At 51.1% G+C, this 19,657-nt stretch overlaps 5 protein-coding genes across 5 annotated transcripts; 3 read left to right on the top strand and 2 right to left on the bottom strand.

Annotated features, from left to right (window-relative positions):
- The first annotated feature begins 40 nt into the window (after window positions 1-40).
- On the top strand, window positions 41-2,821 carry COCSADRAFT_39208 (uncharacterized protein). The gene is made up of 3 exons (XM_007704405.1): window positions 41-332; window positions 387-739; window positions 792-2,821. Exons 1-3 carry the CDS (start codon window positions 204-206, stop codon window positions 2,650-2,652), a joined length of 2,343 nt encoding a protein of 780 aa, XP_007702595.1. The 5' UTR covers window positions 41-203; the 3' UTR covers window positions 2,653-2,821.
- A 2,405-nt stretch (window positions 2,822-5,226) lies between these two features.
- On the bottom strand, window positions 5,227-5,622 carry COCSADRAFT_96704 (uncharacterized protein; the record flags this gene model as incomplete). Its single annotated transcript, XM_007704624.1, has 1 exon — window positions 5,227-5,622. One exon carries the CDS (start codon window positions 5,620-5,622, stop codon window positions 5,227-5,229), a length of 396 nt encoding a protein of 131 aa, XP_007702814.1.
- Window positions 5,623-7,067: 1,445 nt separating this feature from the next.
- On the top strand, window positions 7,068-8,109 carry COCSADRAFT_231953 (uncharacterized protein). Its single transcript, XM_007704623.1, has one exon. It carries the CDS (start codon window positions 7,278-7,280, stop codon window positions 7,986-7,988), a length of 711 nt encoding a protein of 236 aa, XP_007702813.1. The 5' UTR covers window positions 7,068-7,277; the 3' UTR covers window positions 7,989-8,109.
- Window positions 8,110-8,452: 343 nt separating this feature from the next.
- On the bottom strand, window positions 8,453-15,363 carry COCSADRAFT_231951 (uncharacterized protein). Its single transcript, XM_007704622.1, has 6 exons — window positions 12,491-15,363; window positions 12,134-12,437; window positions 11,955-12,081; window positions 10,965-11,904; window positions 9,154-10,916; window positions 8,453-9,107 (listed from the first exon to the last, which is right to left on the bottom strand). Exons 1-6 carry the CDS (start codon window positions 15,176-15,178, stop codon window positions 8,507-8,509), a joined length of 6,423 nt encoding a protein of 2,140 aa, XP_007702812.1. The 5' UTR covers window positions 15,179-15,363; the 3' UTR covers window positions 8,453-8,506.
- A 1,118-nt stretch (window positions 15,364-16,481) lies between these two features.
- COCSADRAFT_201892 (uncharacterized protein) lies at window positions 16,482-19,342 on the top strand. The gene is made up of 5 exons (XM_007704621.1): window positions 16,482-16,657; window positions 16,736-16,833; window positions 16,883-17,096; window positions 17,148-17,996; window positions 18,045-19,342. Exons 1-5 carry the CDS (start codon window positions 16,493-16,495, stop codon window positions 19,143-19,145), a joined length of 2,427 nt encoding a protein of 808 aa, XP_007702811.1. The 5' UTR covers window positions 16,482-16,492; the 3' UTR covers window positions 19,146-19,342.
- The last annotated feature ends 315 nt before the right edge of the window (window positions 19,343-19,657 follow it).

The raw sequence follows: 19,657 nt of genomic DNA, 5'->3' as shown, positions 1-19,657 counted from the left end.
TTTACGAATCGCCAGTTTTTATTACTGATATTATACTAACCACAAATTCTGAACTCAGCTATTCAAGTGAATTGTTGCTGACCCAATGCAGATGCCTGATTTTGCCAAGACGCTAGTCTCTGCAGCCCTTTGAACTTTGAGTTCCTCGCGGTCGCATTGCACTGCACGCGCCATTCCACCAACTTCCCGCGAAACCATCCAAAATGGTCGTCACATCTTCTTGGTCGAACGTCGAGGACGAAGTGCTGAAGGCTGCCATCAGTAAATATGGACTGAACCAGTGGTCACGATGCGCATCTCTGCTAGCAAAGAAGAGCGCGAAGCAATGCAAGGTACGCGCTTTCATCATAGACCTTAGCTATCGCTAGAATACTGACACCAAATAGTCAAGATGGCAAGAATGGCTGGATCCGTCGATTCGCAAAACCGAATGGGATCGCGAATCCGACGAGAAGCTCCTGACCATGGCGAAACTCCTTCCCACCCAATGGCGCACGATTGCGCCCATCGTCGGACGGACAGCGACACAATGTCTGGAAAGATACCAGAAGCTTTTGGACGAACAAGAAGCTCGTGAGTCTAGCGATTTAGGACTCGCGGGTCCAGAAGGCGGAGAGGCGGCTCCCTCAGCGGAGGATGTTAGACGCCTGCGTCCCGGCGAGGTTGATGCCTACGCTGAAAGTCGTCCTGCTAGACCAGATGCGGTGGATCTAGAAGACGAAGACAAGGAGATGCTTTCGTATGTATTCCCCAAAATCCACACATAACCACAACTGACCTGTTGTGCACAGAGAGGCGCGTGCGCGTTTATCAAACGTCAGTGGTAAGAAGGCCAAGAGAAAGGCTCGCGAAAGGCAACTGGAGGAATCAAGAAGGCTTGCCTTACTACAGAAGAGACGGGAGCTGAAGGCGGCTGGTATCAACATCAAGATTACCCCAAAGAAAGGCAACCACATCGACTACAATGCCGACGTTCCGCTCGAAAAAGAAGTCCCTGCAGGCTTCTTCGACACCACTGAAGAAATCGACCGCAACGAGCGACAACGAGAAGCCTTTGACCCACGAAAACAACAACTTGCCAACAAGAGGAAGATGGAAGCTCAGGAAGACGGTGGGGGTGACCGAAAGAAGAAAAAGGATGAGAAGGCGGGAGGTCTCGCAGCATCATATGCAAAGGCCGCACAGATGCAGAGGATACGGGAGGCAGAACAGAGCAGCAAACGACGTGCGCTTGTGCTACCATCTCCACAGGTTGGAGAAGCTGAGCTTGAGGACATTGTCAAGATGGGAGCAACCGGTCAACGCGCAATTAGTGCAGGTAGCAGCGACAATATGGCAACCCAAGGTCTGATTGGAGATTACTCGAATGTGGTTGGCAACACACCGATTCGAACCCCAATGGCACCCAAGGAAGAGGACTATGTCGCAAATGAAATTCGAAACGCTCGGATGAGGACAGAGACACAGTCTGCTCTGCTCGGTGGAGATAACCCAGATCTTGTAGAGGACCAGGCGCCCGTTTCATTATCCGGGTCCGCTTCACGGCATCAAATTGTAACCCCGAACCCGATGGCAACCCCCTTTAGGCAAGCCAATGGTGGAGTAGGCGCGACACCAATGCGACAGGGACCAGGAGCGACACCGATGCGAACACCACGAGACACGCTGCGCTTGAACGGGGAGGAAGACGGCATGCAACTAGTTTCTCATACGCCTCGGGATATAAGATTGAGAGAACAGGTGAAGCGCCAAGACTTGAAGAGCAAGCTTGCTGCGTTGCCAAAGCCCAAGGAGGAGAGCTGGGAGTTTGAGTTACCCGAAGAGCAAGCGGAACCGATGGAAGTCGAGATTAGCGAGGAGGACGCAGCTGAACGTGACCGGAAAGCTCGTGAAGCTCGCGAAGCACAAGAGGCTGCAGACTTCGGTCGACAAACCCAAGTTGTTCAGAAGTTTCTTCCAAGGCCATCGTTGATCGACATCGATGCCATGATGAAGCGTGCACTCGATCTGTCTGATCCTGTAGAGCGCGAAGTCGAAGTCGAGATGGCCAAACTCATCGCAAACGACGTTAAGAAGTTTGGCAACGGCCGCGTCACCGGTACCGTACAAAGGATTGAGTCCATGTCAGACAAGGCGCTCCGAAATGCAAAGATGGAGCTTGCTCTCGAGTTTGCCATGACAACAGAAAAGGAAAAGAAAACGTTCCACTCTGACGTCAATACTGCGTGGATGACGCTACATGGTTCCGCCATCCTCCCTGGTATTGCAGGCTACGAAGAAGATGAGATTGACGAGCACCAGCTCATGGTCGAAGCTTTTGACAAGGCGCAAGAAGCAATCATCGACGCTGCAGAACGCGCGAACAAGATTGAGAAGCGCCTTATGACACACCACGCTGGATACGCCAAGCGGTCAGCTCTCCTACGAGAGAAGATTGGAGGCGCTTTTGCAGCGCTCGAGAAGGCGAGAGATGATCTCAATACAGCACGCACGGCGGAATACAACGAACAGACTGCTGTGGAACGCAGGTTGGAGCGTCTACGCGAGGAAGTACAGTTTGTCACGAAGAGGGAGAGAGAAGCACAGGAGGTGTACAGGAGACGAAAGGAGGAGCTGGACAACTTGCAAGTTCCCGTCAATGGTGTACATTAGATGGCTCTAATGCGCGTTTTTATTTTTTTATTTTTTTCCCCGTTTTGTATATCAATTCAAGTGGATGGGTTGCATTGGGAGGGCGTTTTATCGATGCTGCATGATGTGGATATTAGGACAAAACTGCTAGTTATCATGAGAGTGTTGAAACAAATGATTTGATACCACATTGTATTCTGCTTTTTCTTGTAATATGATCGCCGCGAGTTAATATGGAACGTATAGTTTGTCTATTTTTATGCAGTGTAGATCTTGTTACTTAGGGAAAGATGCCATACCTATGGGCCAAGTTTTATTGTTTGGGGGGTAGTAAGCGTACTAAACTTTTGCATGTCGTACATGGCTGGTACGGTGCGCCAACGCGATTTAGAGCAAAGTTACTAAGAGGATAATACTGCTAACACGTATTACAAAATACTTAAGACGACGGTACACTAGAGATAGGTGCAAAAGACTACTTATTAGTTATATTTTCCCTTCAACAAGACATTATAGAGTAACAAAAGGGTAATACTAACTATTCTTAAAAGTCTACAGAGATATAGATTTTCCGATAACCCTATTCACCTACGCATAGACGAAAAGGGCTACCTTTACTCCCTCTATTTTCACGTCAGATGATCGTCGTCTAGGAAAAATAAAAGCAGTGTCAGATTCTAGCACGTTTTAACTTTATTCTGATAGTATTTTTACGTAGTATAAGGTTGTAGTTACGTGGTTCGGTTCTTTGTGTTTATCATAAGAGAGATATCTGGACAGGTATCCAGACACTTCCCAAATGCCCAGAGGCATATAATATATGTCGTGATATTACATCTTCCCACTCAATCACCATCACGCTCTAACACTATAGGTCTCCTGCCTCTCAATTGCCTTCATAATAGTTACATAGCTTACGTAGTCACTCGCATAGCAAGTACCAAATTTCATCCTCCACGCCCCTAGTACTCATCAGCCTCCTACCCTCTACATGACCAACGCATCCCTCTCTGCACATAAAACCTCTCCACTTATTTCTGCACCACATCTCACCACGTGAGCAAAAATATGGTCTATTCGCAGCTCAACAGGTTGATTTTAGCCGGCGCTTGTAAGGCAAAGTCAGCAGTGCATCGGACCGTAGGGGGTAAAGTGTGTATATTACGGTGGCGTGACCTGATGACCTGTTTTTTTTTCTTTGCCTGATGTGTTCTGCATGAAAGAAAGGGGGGAGGGGGGATAAGGTTTATTGCTTGGGTTTGGTAAGGTTTTCGAATTGCAGAGCAGATGGAAAGAGAAATGAAGATGTTTCTAACTGTTCATTTCTTTCTATGTAGTCGTGGCTGCGATACTACGCCGGTCCCGCATGTCTCCAGGCGAAAAATGACGATTTTGGTGCATACAAGACTTGCTGTGAAAGTAGCTTGACAGGATACTTAGTCTTTACAGATTTGATTCAACAAATCCTAAGTCATGTTTTCGAGTTACTGTCGAGACTGGTGGATTTCCTACCGCCTGGAACCTTCTGAATCTACCTTTACCACAACGTTTACACACCATAACATGATACAATAAAATGTAACAGAGACTCTACACTAATTCGTAGTATCGTTAATGTGGGTGTTGCTACTTTTAGAACGTCCCCAAGTCAGTGCAACATTAGCAATATGTAGGCTGCTCTTTTCAAAAACATGGCATAAGAATATTTGCATTTGGGAATGAAAACAATACTTAGGTTCAAACTTTGCAGATTCTTCGGACTTCTATCAATGATCTAGATATTATGTAATATACCTTGACACGTGACCTGGAGCAAGCCAAAGCAGACTGAGCCTCCTTTGGCTACTAGACACCACTAAAGTATTGTATGCAGACCATGCCTGTTAATCGATTCACTTAGACTCTTTTACAAAAGATTTTTTGGCAGAACGTATTCACTTCAAACACAAAACCTAATCATCACAGTACAAACAGTTCGAGCTCATTTGTTCAAAAAAAAAGTTGAATTCTCTATTCGTATTTCATGAAAAGCACACCAAGGTGAATGGTGATATTCTTCATCTCACCCGTCTAAGGAACAAAAAAACAAGTGCCCCTGGATGTCCCTTCGTTGGGAGGACAAAGTGCGATGAAGAAGGGGAAACATCCACCGAGTCCCCCTCCCTCCCAGAGTCGCAAAAAAAAGGGTGTTAAAAAACCAAGAAAACCAGCTTGATGGGAGTATCGGGGAAGGAAGGGTAAAAGGCGTTCTTGTTACCCCTCCCCTCCGCCGACCGTAGTTAAAAGAAGCTGTATGGGGGTGCCTGCATAGCAAGCAAAGAAGTGTAAAAAAGGAACAAAAAGGAAACAACCCATCCTCGCCCTGCATTACTAGGCAAGAAGGATAAGGAGAAAAAAGGGGAGGTGAGGGGAGATCACAACCCGCCCATGGCAAAAGCAAGACCCAGCGTACTTTTCCATCGAAGAAGAAGTTTCAAAAGGAAAAAAAAGGAAGAAAAAAACGCCAAATCTCCATCACACCACCTTCATCCATCATAAAAGGTTCCGATCCCAAAAAGCAAAAAAAAAACACGCCAGATGAAGAGCGAGGCCGCTTTATCGCTTTCCATCCAACACCTCAAAGATGCCTACAACAAGCACCTCACTCGACCCCCTGCCCGCACTCGGCCTGGGCTCTAGGACATCCAGCCCCTGCTCAAACAGATGCTTCTCCTCCTCGAGCTCGAACTCGAGGACGCTGGGCTTGCGGCGCACAGCAAGCAACTCGCGCAGCGACGAGCCCGATGAGGAGCGCTGGCTGTGCGGCGACGAGTTGCGCGTGAGCGGGGAGGTCATGGAGGAAGAGGTGAGGATGGAGGAGGGGGAGGCGGAGCGCATGGAGACGCCGCGGGTGGGGCTGAAGGCTGTCTTGAGGCGGCGGAGGGAGCCGGTGGTGCTGCGGAGGGGGGTGAAGGATTGGAAGCGGTTGGTGCGGGATGGTGAGGAAGGCATTTTGGCTTTGTTGTTGTTGGTTGAGTGAAGTTGTTTTGAGAGGTTCTTCTCAGTGAATGTAGAGGTGGTTTGATGAATGTCGATCAAGAAGAAGAAGAAGAGAGTCCGACTGTTCCTTTCCAGAGGGTGATAGTTGGAGAAGAGAAGAAGCAAAGGAAGCGATGTGGAAGAGGGCAAAGCAAGGTATAAGGATAGTCTTAGACAAGGTTGGCGGCGAAGGTAACCAAGGATACGGGTCCCGTCAGCTCTCTCTCAGTCTTCTTTTAGCGAGTCAAGCAACGGTAAATGACGTTGACAAGCAAAGATATGTTCCCGGCGGGTAGGGATGACAGACGGGTCTGAGCTTGTGTGGGTGGAACAAAGTTGGATAAAAGGGTAAGGCGTGCGAGTTTCGTGTAGATTTGGCTCTTCCCACCAAAAATGGACCGAGATAAAGCACAAGAGAACGATGCGGGAAAACCTTGTTGAGATTTGAATCGTCTGCGCGTTAATGTAGCGTGGCGTAAGTGAAATAAGCGTTGGGTCGTTGCGTTGACGTGCGTTTTGCCGTTAAAGTAAGACGGATGGGTGTTTGTTGTGTGTAGTAATACCAGCCACGACACAATGGAAGAAAAAAAACAAAAAGCAACGAATGAATCGTAGAAGAAAGAGGGGGAAATGATTCAGCAGTTTTTCGGGAAAAGAACGAGATGACAGCAGCCTTTTGAGACGCAGCAGAGAAACAGATGCGGATCCCCTTTTTTCCTCCTACCCCCTCCCCCTCCAAAGCTGTCGTGTCGCATCTTGTGGGTTAAGAGGACGCCAGTGCGTGTGCGTGTTGCGTGTGCCAGGGAACTTCTCAAACCATGGAACGACGCTTCAAGTGGGCAGGGGCGGGGGTTCTGACCCATTGTTTGATCGCCGGCCCAAGCGAACTAGCGAGCGGGAAGTCGATGGGCGTTGGTTTCCTACCACCAGAGTCGTCTACAGTGGGCTTTGTTGGGCCCTTGCTGGGCGCCGCGGACAAATTGCTCTGCTCATTTCCAGCCAGAGGCCCTGCAATTGATAGGGGAGATTGCATAGCATTGGATCGAGTAAGGATGATCCATATCTCCCTCTCTCTATGCTCAACCACCGGATTGTGGGTGATGGACGTATCCTCAACGTCTTGCTTGCTTGCTTTCGGCCGAAGGGATATAGCGCATTGAGCGTCGATTTTGTTCTGGTTACGTACTATGGGGCCTTGATGTTGCGACGAGTCCCTTTCTTTCTTCCTTATCTTTGCCCTTTGTATGCGACTGGAACATCCGTCCCCCTCATGCACATACTTGCACACACACTCACACACACTTACCTTACATGATGGGCATTTTTTACCGTGCAGGCGTCTCCGCCGATGGCGTCCCGTACCGTCATCACAGTAGAAAAGCGTAGTACCAGTACGTAAGGGTGCAAGCGACCGATTGGGTGCAAGAGACAGATGAGTGTTCTCACCGGAGCATCTATACCAATCTAGCTGGCTTCAGACACAATGCACCCCATCGTCTTGTTTCTCGCGTTGCAACCAACCAGCCCTCGCTCGCTGGCCGCCCACACAGCACATGAAGCCCGCGCCGTCTCCGTAGCTGTGTGACGCAACAACAATCTGCGACAGACAGCCGGTGGCCGCAAGCAGTATGATCCTCGGGGGGCGACGGAGGGATGCCGAGCTGTCTGACGGCCGACCCAGTGTTTCAGATGCCCCCGGCCACAAGACGAATCGAGATGCCGTTGTAATGCAGGCGACGCATCGACGGCTTGTCCGTGTCTATTGTCTGATGGAAAACGAGGCACTGCACATGCACGCAAATGCGTCGCTGGGTCATGCGCAACGCGCGAGTTTCAGGTACGGGATGCCAACCAGCTCGCCTAGACTAGCGTTTCTAATGGTATTCGTATCCGCTGCTCTCGTCCTCATCCACCAATGTGCCAAGGTCACGCTGCGAGATAAGCTGTGGACCACCGCTGGCCCCTTTGCAATAAGTGTACAGACCCAAGAGGGAAAGAGAGTAGGGCTAGTCGTCATGACTGCTACTTGTCAGTCCATCACCAAGACGCCCGTCGTCATCACCATCATCATCATCATCATCATCGCCACCGCAATCATGGACCCCCCCCCAACCGACTACATGCTCGTATTAATGCCGCTGTGCTGCTCCCTCGCGTTTGACCGCACAGTCAGCCGCAAGCGAGTCCATGACATACCGGCTCAAACCTTAAGATACAAGCCCATCAGCCCAGCATACCCACCCCCCTCGCTTCTGCGTACATACACTACATACATAGAGTTTGCCACCCACCACGCCCATCACAGTCAAAGCATACATGCATATGTAGGGAAAAGATAACAGTCCATTCAGATAGGTAGTCTACCAACTCTACAGTGTAAGTAGTCGTGACTTACTTCAACGCCAACGCTATGCAATGTCAAAAAGTCCGCGCCACAACACGCCACAACATACCACCACAGCATCTACCCCACCGCAACCATTAAGTACACTGGCGCCAAGATGGCCTCGATTACGACCCGTTCCCATGCCGTACCTTCTAGTACCTCCTCCCCGTGCAGATCAGGTTTGCTACTATTTCCATGCCTATGTGCCTGTGTCGGCTTGAGACCGCTCGCGTGCGTGTTTGGTTCCTTCTCTCGAGCTTGATGCAACACGTGTTGCACCATTACTGTCCCGAGTGTCTGCAACAACGAACCCCCAAGACTTGCCCCCCCTCCCGCCTGTCAAATCCCCATTTCCAGTACTAACGCCGAGTTCCCTTTTGATCGTCACGGTCAACAAACTGCCCTTCAGCTTGCTAGACCGGCTCGTATCCCCCCCTGCAAAACACCTTACTCAGCCGCTATTAGCCTAGCCTAGCTGCGCCTCTTGGTTGTAAAACTTCTCCTGATACTTTCTCCCCATACTGAGTTGTCTAGCACCTCCAAAACATCGGCTGCGCTAACTGCACTATTCGCTCGGCTGCGACTGTCGCCCTGCCCACGCTCTGCCTCTAGCGGACTCGGTGGCCGGCTAAGCGCAGACGCAAACTGCCACTCTGGATCCGCTCCAGATGGCGACATGGGCGATGCTGGCTGTGCGCTTCTTCGTGTAGGTGACCCAGTCGGTGACTGCTGAGCCGAACTGTTTCCACTTCGATTTTGGTCGGTTTGCAAATGCGGGAGCGAAGGCCCAGCAGAGTTCCTTGGCGATGGAGCATACAGGTCTTGAGGTGAGAAGAGAGGACTCTCTACTGCAGGACCTCGCTTGGCATTGGTAATGTCTTCGTCGTCAATAAAAATCTCCGGAACCGTAAACTGTGGAACCGTTGCCATGCGTCCCTGCTTCTTCAGTTCCATGGCGCGGCGGAATCGTCGCGCCCAATACAGCGTGTCGAAGAAGCCAACAACCACATTGCGGCGGACTGCTTCTTCCACTCGCTGCAGGCGAGCCCTACGTCTCAAGAATTCTTCCAGTCTACCAATTGTTAGTCATTTTCTTGCACAGTGCTTTCAACACATACCTCAAGCTCTTGTTGTCATTGATGACCTTGTAATGTGCCAAGATCATGAGCAATGAAGAGAACTGGATGCCTCGATCCGGGTCGCTTGAGACATGCACCTCCTCGTAGAATGTGTTCATGCGTTTTCGTCTGCGCTGAATTTCTGCCACAGGTAGCTGTGCCAACCGACGGTTCAGCTTGTCAATGTCAATTTCTTTGGTCGGTTCGCGGCCTGCGACTGGCAGATTCGACTCCCGTCGATTCGTCACACTGCACTCCTCAATGAGCGCACCAATGGTGAAATCACCATCATAGATACGCATCTCAAAAATGCCAGAGAGTTCTCCAAGCAGCCTTGGAAACACGTCCTTTGAAATGTAGCCTGTCCCGTTAGGATCAAACTCTGCCCACGCCTGCTTGAAGCGACGAATCTCTTCCCGGCTGATGACGGACAGTCCACTACTCCGCTGGTAGACGTACGAGAAACTCTCGTAGATCAACGAAACGAACAGGTTGACGAAGATGTACATGCTCAAAATGTTCCAGCTAATGAACAATGCTCGTGCCCACTCGGGACTGCCACAGTCGCTATTGAAGTATCGGTCTCCTACCGTGCAGTAAGGCTTGTCAACACCTGCAAAGTCTTCCATGAACTCGTTCCAGCCCTCGCCTCCACTCGTGACAAACAGGAAAATGAGCGCCTTGGGTACAGTGCGGAAGTTGATGTTTCCAGTTTCGTTTTCCCCAAATCGAGTGAGACCGAACGTTTGCGTGAGAGCAATAGCGTATACGAGGAACAATACAAACCACGTAGCAAGCAGGTTGCCAATTGATGCAAGACTTGCCGCCGCCGTCTTGAAAAGCTGGTCCAGCGAATTGTTCCGTGGAATGAGTAAAAGGGCAATCGATACAAGACAGAGCTTGTGGAGCTGGACGAAGACCCGAATGTCTTTTCTTGCTAGTACAAGAATCGATGTCACAAAGGTTCCCGTGACAGAAAAGATCGAGAACATGTCCCATGCGCTCTTCCGGAAGCGGTGCCAGGAAAGACCAATGATCCGAATGACTACGTTTGCAATGAAGGCGATTGTAAGGACAAGAAAAATGTAGTCTCGGGCAGTTTCCCAAGGACCATAACCTGGATACCATTCCAGGCAGAGCAACATGAGATGTAATATCAAAACACCGGTGACGAACCTCTGCCAGTATCCAGTCTTGGTGATAGCTCGACGGTAACACCATTCTTCCCAGCTTTCTCGTTGCTTGGTCGACGATGGACGCTTCGATGGGGAAACTTGACGGAGAAGCTTCCGTAATTCGAGCCAAGATCGCTGGTCGGTCGTCAAGAAGGCAACTCCCGTTTGTTCCGTGTAGTTGCGCATGAAGACGGACACAAATAGAGTCAAGACGAAGACGGCGCCGAGCAAGTTGAAGATGATGAAGTAGATCGAGTTGGCTGAGGCCGCTCTGGGTTCCGGTTGCGTAAAAAATCCAGTAATACTCATTGCAGTCCACATACAGTCTGTCCAGCCTTCTTGGGATACAATCTGGAACAGGATGAAGAGGGAGTCTCCAAAATTGTCAAAGTCGTAAAAGGGATTCGAGGCTTGGCGAGGGGCCAAAACAGTCCATTCGAACGGCGAGCTGTCGTATTCTCCAACACAGTCCTTGAGGTTGGCCCCTGCTGGGAAATCACCGTCATTGCAGGACTGCATCTGGCCGACGAATAAATTCAGACCGTATATGGCAAATGGAATCAACAAACTCATGGAGACAAAGGCAGCCTGGGTCATTCATTAGTAATGTCGATGCGTATGTGCGATCCTACTCACCGAAAGGAGCTTCCACCAGCTACGAATAATAAGTGAGTGGAAGTGATTCCGCGCGCTGTCGCTGATGTTGAGCAAACGAAGAGCCCTGAGAGCTTTGAAGGCGCCGACGGTTCGAGTGACTTGACCCTCGTTCAAAAACGATGTGCCAACATTGATCCATAGAGTGATGAGCACAACACCGTCGATAAATCCCCAGGAGCCGCGGAAGTAGGCGTTTGGTGTCCAGAAGAAACCGTCAGCGATGACTTTGATCAGAGCCTCGGCGCTGAAGAGAATGGCGAAACCCATGTCTACCCATACAAACCAGTTCTTGACACTGAACTCGTGACGCATAAAATATTCCCGCTGATACAGCGGCGTTGTGATGCAGGCCAAGAGCACCATTGCAATGATTGCTGCATAGATGAATGCCGAAAATGCATACCAGATGGGGACAGATGGAGCAACTCCTTCAATGCGGTCGCCGCCTCGGCCGGGGCCAACAACGCGTTGGCAGAACTTCCGTATCGGATTGTTGACACGAAAAATAAACAGAGATACGTTGTAGTTGGGGTGGTTCCGCAGATACTCGCGCTGAGCCCTTTTACGTTTCTCCGTGGCTGAAACTACTTCTTTCGCCATGCTACTTGGATCGAGGTCCTCGTATGCACGACCAAAGTCCAAGGGAGCATAGAAGGGATTCGGCTCGCGATTGGCAACGCGCCGCAGAAAACGTTGCCAGATGGTGGACATGGTGCCAGATCCCACTATAGTTTTCGCGGAGCGAAGGCCTGGTCGAGGAGGTTCTGCCTCTGGTGTGCTTGTGTGCCCGTTACCTTCATCGAGGAAGTCGCGAACGACCGCATCTTTTAGAAGCATTTCAGTAGCAGCATGGCCGTAATCTAGAGGGTCTCGACGGCGCGCTTGGCCAAGCTTGAAAATGGATGAAAGGGACAGGTTACTACAAGTGGTCAGCAGGCAATCTAGCTCTGATAGATAGTTTAAACATACCCAGTAGAAGAAGTCAGACCGTCCTCCTTCTGCTGGAGGAATGCCTTGACTTGCTGCAAACGTTTTTCATCTTCAGAGACATCAAAATTTTCTTGGATGATAGCAATAAACATGTTCAGAACAATGACTTTAGAATGTTAGGGTGTGGTATTTACACATATCAAGAGCTTTAGACTTACAGTTGGCAAAAATGAACCACAAGATACAAAACGATGCCCCTATCCATGCTATGCCAAAGGGTTTTTGGTAACTCGTGACATTGAACAAGATCGTGGTCCAGTTTTCACTGGAAAAGATCTGATACATTCCCAGAAAGGAGTTGTAGATATCAAAGAAGGCTATTCGGATCGGTTCTCCGCTATCATCTTCTTCTGGAATTTCGCCCCGGAACAGCTGCGAAGCAAAGATGGATGCCAGGAAGGTTAGAAGAAACACGAAGAGAATTAGATTCAGCAGACCGCTGGCATTTTTAAACACAATCATCTGGAAATATCGTTAACTAGGCTCTACCCCAATACGAGTGATGAAAAACTCACAATGAGATCCCGCGTCACGGGTATAGCTAAGACAACGCGGTAGACGCGGATGATTTGGAAGACTGTTAGCCAAGCATAAGCCTTTCCGTTATGCGCGGATTTGATAGCGGGTAATTGAATGATTGCTGTAGTGATGGCAATAAAAAGATCTACGACGTTTCGCTTGCTCCGGAAGAAATTCCTCCAGTCGACAATGAGCCGGATGAGGATCTCGAGAACCAGGATAAGGGTAACAATCAGTTCTACCGTGTCGATGAACGATCTACGAAAGTTGCTCATATTGGCACTCCGCATCATCTGGGCAACCAGTCCAAATGCTATGACAGCCACCCAAAAGAATCGAGTTTTGTCGTAAAAACGTTTGAGAGAGCTAATACGTTGTTTCTCGTTGCTGTTGTCGGTCGGCTCTTCTTTGATCTCTTCTCCAGTAAAGGCACTGGCTTTGCTTTCTTCACGGATGATTTGGAAAGAAGAAGTAATGACAGCAATTAGCAGTGAAATCAGCCACAAACTCATGATGATGATTCCAACAATAAAGAAAATGGCGCTGATGAGGTAGTCGGTGTCTGCTACAGTATACATCACGCTAGACCAGGTGTTGGACGACATGATGACGAAGACAAGTTCGAGCGACTGGAGGATATTGTCAAAGCTTTGCGTGCCCTCGGACGGATTAGTGCTCTCGACGCAGAGTGAGCCCTTTGGACATAGGAAGCCTTTACCGCCTTCTGGCCCACTAGGCCTGCCTGCAGCGGGTATGTATCCTGCTGAATGGATACCAGGTTCGTCAAGTAAGTGTCCACCGCAGAATTGGTTCGAATTGGTAAAGTTTTCTTCACCCTGTGGGGCCTGCCACACGCAGGTTCTCCTAAGACTTGACTTGAAGCTTTGAACACCGACTATTGAGAAGAGGAGCCAGAAGAAGCAAATCAAGAAGGCTACATTGACCAGCAGAGGAGCAGCCTTCTTCAAACTCCGGAGAATGACCGAGGTACCGCTAGTAAGATTCAAAAGGCGGACGATACGTAAACAACTCAACATCTGGAATACAAGAATCACTCTGCTGTTGTTGATGTTCCAGAGTCCCAGAATGAAGGCAATCCAATATGAAGTGACAGCGACAAAGTCGGCGCGATTGAAGGAGTGTCGGAGATAGGCGCGGTGTGCCAAACGGATACGCTGTTGCTGACGTGGATCGGTGGGGCCCTCGTCTGGGTACATTTGTGCAGTGGTGAAGGCGCGCAGTACCGAAGGTTGCTGGGGATCCTGAGCAGGCTTGGGGCTGATGCCACTCTTTCTTTGCGAGGGTTGTCGCTGAAAACCGCTAAATATCTGGTCTGCTTTGGTAAAGACAGCCTCCCTAAGTCCAACCTGTCGATTGATAGTGCTGTACTCGACAGGGTTGATGATGAAGCCAGACACGATGATACGGACAATGACTTCGAGAGTGTATACCACAAAAAGACCCAATAGAGCAAAATCAATATTTCCAAACGTAGCAAACTTGTCCCTTGCCTCGGGGTTGTACTGTGCCTTTGTGCTGGCATCAACAGCCAATAGTACTGTTTGGACGATGATGAGTATGAGAAGCAGCGGCTCAGTCACTGGGTGTACCAAGAGGTCACACAACTTCATCCTCAGCTTGTTGTCGGCAGGGAAGATGCCTAGACTCTTTCCGCGCAAGGGGTTCGAAGGGCGCTGCCAGCTTGGTTTCCGCTGGTAAGCAATAGGCGAAGGGGGTTTCTCTATCGGTGTAGAGGGCACCGGCGAGGTAGGACCATCGATGGCGTATTCCGATAGTGCCGGAAATGACGGAGGTTCGAGGATACGGGAATTGTGCGTCGACGACTTTCTGCGTATGGTGCGCTCCGTAACCTCAGAGTCGTTGGTGACGTTGATGACACGCTGGGACATATTCCGCATGATGGTACCAGCCCGATGCAGAGGTGAGCCAAACTGACCAGGCGATAGAGACCGGCTCCTTCCTCTTGAGTCTCTCAGGTTGCCTGTGGCAGCTTCGACCTGGCCAATGTCGTCGCCGCCATGGCGCGCACCTGATGCGGCATCTCCAGGACTGAGAAAGTGCACACTTTGAAAACTCGATCGGTCTTGGCGGGTTGGGGTGGTGGGAGCAGCGGATCCGCTCATGGGCTGGAGGTTGCGCGGATCTGTGAGGCGGTCCGTGTCGTCGTAGGTGGGCGAGAAGTAGCTGTGCTGGTCTTCCGAGATTGATCGATGGAGATCTGGCTCGCTGTCCAAGGGCACGTACGACATTGGCGAAGCGGGCGCGGGAATGGGAGGTGAGGTTTCGCCCTGGAACTGCATGCTCATGCCGAAGCCGATGGCAGCCTGGAACGCGCCCGTGTCCAAGGGCGAGCTGCCATCGTCGTCGTCCACTCTGCGTATTTGGTGGGTGGAGGCCAGGCTGGTATTTATCTGGGGGCGGTGTGCATGTCGTGTGGGACTGGGCGAGACGTCGGCAATGGGGGCGTACTGAGAGTCTCGGAAGTGAGCCGATCCCATGGCGCCTGAGTTTCTGAGCAGGTTGCGGCCGCGGTCGCTAAGGGAGCGGTTGTGCTGGTGGTGCGGCGCATGGTTGTCGGTTTGATCTGGCGGGCGGTTGAGATCTTGCAGAGGGATTGGTTCGTTGGTGTGTCTTCGGCCGTGGTTGGGATCTGGGTAGGACATTGGAGCGTACTGGCTGACTTGCGACCTTCACCTCAGCATCAGCCCCGACTGGCGCAGTGTGTGGCTGCGTGTGTGTGTGAGGGTGCTATGGCGCAATCATGTAGGGTGCAGGCAGCAGCCAGGCGAATGCAGGGCGGAGAGTAGGGCGCGGGTAGGCGTGGACAGGATACGTGTGCTCGGCGCAGGAGGGCACAGGGCGGGTGGTGAGGGAGAGTTGTGGGAAAGTTTACAAGACGTTGTTGACCGAGAGCGGGACGGCGCCCGCAGCCCTGAGCCCTGAGCCACAGCAAGCAGGGATTCCGAGGCCCCGACGGCGAAGACGGTTAGGCTACGTCCGGCTCGACTCCGCACGAACGGGCATCCGAGTTGTTCTAGCTGTTAGCAGAGATGGGACGGGCCCGATGGGAGGGTGCGTGTATTTTTAGGCCAACGTCGTGCCAGGTCCCTGTGGCTGGTGAATTTCCTAGTACTGCAGGGCGACGTATGTAGTGTAGCCGTGTGCTAAACATATCTATTGCTACGAACCATAGAAAGCCGTCTTCTGGATGGATTTGTGCGTGGCCCCATATCAACGCATGCACACGCGCATGCATAGACACTAATCCGACGACCACACCAAGAACCAACACGTCTTGGCCGCTCCGAAACAGCTTAAGGCTGACTACGCAGCAGACCCCTTACTCTGCCTGTCCCATTCTCCAGCCACACCACTGTGGCCTACGCTTGCGCGGCGCATGCCCACACACAGCTCCACACCTTCATCCAAACGCGTAATCGCCATCTCGCAACGGCCTGGGCACCGCTTTGACAGGCGTATGGCTCGATGCCTTGCTTGCCCTGTTTCATCGCCCTCGAGCAACTACACCAACCACAAGCGACTACTATGTATACACCAAATAACACTGGATAAATGAAATGAACTCAGTCTAGGCATGCTCGAGTATTGTCACGTGTCTTCCGTACGTCCGTACTACTACTACACTACACTACATATACACACAGGAGTAAGGCGCCTCAATCGGAAACACATGGTGCTGCTTGGTGAGGCTCCCCTAAAGGCGCTGAGATCCGCGGGAAAGCCGAAAGGGGTAAAGCGCCTTTTTCCGATTCCCCGTCGCGCGACTTCATACTCTCGACATACACCAGGATAGAGCCACATTCACTCCTCCGCCCTGCCTACGCGACCCCGACGCCCAACACTGCCCTATCCTCCCATCGCCATCTGAACAGACGCATACCCCGTAAACCCCCTCGTCCCTTCGCCACCTCCGTATCGCCAATCGCACGCGTCGCCGCACGCGAGGCATCGCAGACATGCCTTCTCGAAAACGCGCCGCCGACGAAATGGACGTCGAGGCGCCTGTAACAGAGCCGAGCACCCTACAAAAACTGCGCAACATGTGGCAGTTTGCCAATCTCGCCCAGTACATCAGCCTGTTTGGCGATGCCGTCAAGATCGACAGGGACTTCGACATTGAGGTAGATGCAACTTGCGCCCGCCGTCCCTGGCACTGCACCCGCCCATGCTTGATACAGCACCCACTGACACATCCATAGGATCTCGAGTCCGAATGCCTCAAGCCACAACCCTCGGACAAACTTGCTCAGATTGGCCTGGCGCTGCTGAAGCATGTGTCGTCACACAAGGGCCTTACGTACGTCTCTGCCATTGCGCATCTTCCGCCGCCTCTAACAACATGCCAGACTGGAAATATTCGATGAATACGCCCGCCGACAGTACGTCGCCAAAGCGCCCACCCGAAACCCCTTTGGCGAGGATGAAGAGCCCCTCAAATTCAATGATTTCGACGTCTTCACAAAGATACGCGTGCTACAACAATTGTCTGTATGGACGCTGAACAATCCAAACTCAATAAGAGAGAAGATGGCTGCAACGGATGGAGAGCAGGCGCTCTGGGTAAGCATTACATGGCCGATCGTTTGCAATGTCGCTAATCCTGGTCTTCAGCGCATGGAGCCCACTGGTTGGGACTCACAGGAAAGGACCATCTTTATTCTTGATGACAATCGCATGTACCGAATGACAGATCCGCCCACACCCCCCGAACCAGCAAAGACAAAGTCAAAACCAAAGCCAAAAAAGTTAAAGGGCTCCCGATCCAGCAAGCGACAGAAGATAGCAACTCCCGAGCCAGAGGAGACTGCCGAAGAAGAACAAGCAATAAGCGAACAGTCTGAAGAGGTTGATGATGGCTTTGGAGGCAGGAAGTGGGAATGCGTCTGCGTCACTTTGGAAGATTATCAGGAGTACATTAACAGTATCCGAAAGAGTCGTGATCCAAATGAGAAGATATTATGCAAACGCATCCAAGAAGACGTCATCCCCGTCATGGAGAAGCTGGCCGAGGAACAAGCTAGGAAGCAGGCTCGCAAAATGAAGGAACTGGAGAACATGCACAAACTAGCCATGGCGAAGCGCTCGTCCCGAATCTCGTCGCGTCTCGAGAAACAAAAGGAGATTGAGGAGGCTGAAGCAGCAGAGAGAAAGAGACAGGAGGAACTTGCCATGGCCAAGGCAGAGCAAGAGAAGCAGAAAAAACTCGAGGAAGCACAGGACTCGCGCAGGATGACCCGCGAGCAGCGGCTTAAGGAGCGAGAGACTGCCAAAATTCTGAAAGAGGAGGAGCTGCGCAAACTTCAGGAGAACGAACAGAAGCTGGCTTCTAGTAGCGCGAGGTTATCAGAGAGGCATCTCAAGGCCATGATGAAGAAACATGAAAGTGATCTCAAGAGGCTCAATGAAGAGGAGGACTGGTTCTTTGACTGTGAGAAATGTGGCAAATACGGCTCCAACTTGGTAAGATTACAGGTCCAATTCTTCTCAGTAGGTGCTAACCTTGACCAGAACGACGACACGCCCCAGATATCCTGTGAAAAGTGTAATGTCTGGCAACACATGAAATGCCATGGAATCACTGAGAAGCAGACAGAGGATCCCAAGTTTATATTCGTCTGTACTTCATGTAAGCGCAAGGAGGCAGAGGCAGAGCAGCCCAAACCTCCGTCTCTGAAGCTACGCCTAACGTCACAATCGCCCGCGTCTAACGATCAGTCACGAACAAATGGTGTCAAGTCATCTGGACTCGACTCGATTCGGATACCAGCACCGCAACCCTCTGCTCCACAAGCCTTCCAGCCCTCCATGCACCCTGTACAGCCTTGGGTTGATGGACCAAGTCTATCACCACGAGGTCAGGCTCTTGGACCCCCTGGTATCCAAAGATCTGAGGCCGCATACGGATCACCAACAAAGGGCGCAAACGGAAGCATGTCCTCGCCCATACGTCCTCATCCATCATCGCCTACATCATCGCCTCCGCCCTACAACCTCCACCGGATACCCAGCAGTCCCACAAAGAGCAGTCCTACAAAGGGCACCCACACATCCCTCCTACCCCAAAATGGCAACATTTCATTCAGCGCCAACCCTTTCAGCTCGAACCCCTTCGCCCCATCCTCCCAACCCCTCTCCTCCTACGCCCGCAGCTTCAGCCGCCCCACCTCCGCCGCCGGCGGCTCTCCCGTCAAACACTCCCCCGCCGCATCCCCGCGTCCCTCCAACGGCCTCCCCCCAAACTTCCAATTCAACAGCCCCCACTCCTCCTTCCCCCCGTCCTCCGCCCACCGCCCATCCTTCTCCCCAGTAAAACATTCATCCCCAGCGCCCCTCCCCGCAACAATGTCCTCGCCTGCTCCAGCCCCCATGCGCATCGTGCCATCGCCTTCATCGCAAATGCCCGCGCAAATGCTCCCAGATCCTATTCCTGCGCCGTCGAAACACGATGGTGTGAGATTGCCGAGTCATACCCATCATCTTTCCGAGACGCCAGTTTTTCCCCCAGTAAAGAGTCTCGAGCCCCTAAGCAGTCCGACAATTTTGGATCCGCCGGTCAAGAAGTCGAGTCCGGCTCCCGAACGGTTTCGGGGGGCTGTGAGGGAGGAGTAAGCAGGGGTGGGAGAGAGAGTGTGTGTAGCATGTGTGTTTTCTGCGCTTAATCGGTTTGAGCTTTGCTTCCGTTTTCTTTTTTTTTGGTTCCTGAAAATTGAGGTGAGATACTGGGGTGTGAGCGGGGAGGGGGTTTTTTCTTCTTCTGAATTTGTTCTTTCTAAATTTCTGGCTACCAAGGGGGGGGGGGTCTTTTTTCTTTCTTTCAAGGAATGGTATTGAACAGCGAGGGATTGTGATGGGCTTTGGTCTTTTTTTTCTTGATTCTTCTTTTCTGGGAGGGGAGTTTTTTTTCTTTTTTTCTTCACTTGCAATTGCGTCTACAAGACTGTCATTTCTTCCTTTCTTCTCTCTTCTTCCCCACCTTTGTATTCCTCACCAATCTTTCAACCCTGTCTTATCTACATCTCCCCTTTTTTTCCAACCTTCCCACATCAAAGCGTATGATAGATTTCCTCTCCCCTGAAACGCTCCCTAGCTACTTTTTTTTCCTCCTTTTGGTTGCGTTATTC

This window comes from Bipolaris sorokiniana, assembly GCF_000338995.1.
Source record: "Bipolaris sorokiniana ND90Pr unplaced genomic scaffold COCSAscaffold_12, whole genome shotgun sequence".
Lineage (NCBI taxonomy): Eukaryota > Fungi > Ascomycota > Dothideomycetes > Pleosporales > Pleosporaceae > Bipolaris > Bipolaris sorokiniana.
This window is presented reverse-complemented; position numbering and strand designations above follow the sequence as displayed.

What these genes read in the sequence shown, in the direction of transcription:
- COCSADRAFT_201892 (XM_007704621.1), top strand. Translation starts at nt 16,493, where the DNA reads ATGCCTTCTCGAAAACGCGCCGCCGACGAAATGGACGTCGAGGCGCCT. An exon ending in ACAGGGACTTCGACATTGAG is followed by an intron (nt 16,658 to 16,735) that starts GTAGATGCAACT and finishes ACACATCCATAG; the next exon opens with GATCTCGAGTCCGAATGCCT. An exon ending in ATGGAGAGCAGGCGCTCTGG is followed by an intron (nt 17,097 to 17,147) that starts GTAAGCATTACA and finishes CCTGGTCTTCAG; the next exon opens with CGCATGGAGCCCACTGGTTG.
- COCSADRAFT_39208 (XM_007704405.1), top strand. Translation starts at nt 204, where the DNA reads ATGGTCGTCACATCTTCTTGGTCGAACGTCGAGGACGAAGTGCTGAAG. An exon ending in AGAGCGCGAAGCAATGCAAG is followed by an intron (nt 333 to 386) that starts GTACGCGCTTTC and finishes GACACCAAATAG; the next exon opens with TCAAGATGGCAAGAATGGCT. An exon ending in GAAGACAAGGAGATGCTTTC is followed by an intron (nt 740 to 791) that starts GTATGTATTCCC and finishes TGTTGTGCACAG; the next exon opens with AGAGGCGCGTGCGCGTTTAT.
- COCSADRAFT_231953 (XM_007704623.1), top strand. Translation starts at nt 7,278, where the DNA reads ATGATCCTCGGGGGGCGACGGAGGGATGCCGAGCTGTCTGACGGCCGA.
- COCSADRAFT_231951 (XM_007704622.1), bottom strand. Translation starts at nt 15,178, where the DNA reads ATGTCCTACCCAGATCCCAACCACGGCCGAAGACACACCAACGAACCA. An exon ending in CCGTGACGCGGGATCTCATT is followed by an intron (nt 12,438 to 12,490) that starts GTGAGTTTTTCA and finishes CGATATTTCCAG; the next exon opens with ATGATTGTGTTTAAAAATGC. An exon ending in AATGACAACAAGAGCTTGAG is followed by an intron (nt 9,108 to 9,153) that starts GTATGTGTTGAA and finishes AACAATTGGTAG; the next exon opens with ACTGGAAGAATTCTTGAGAC.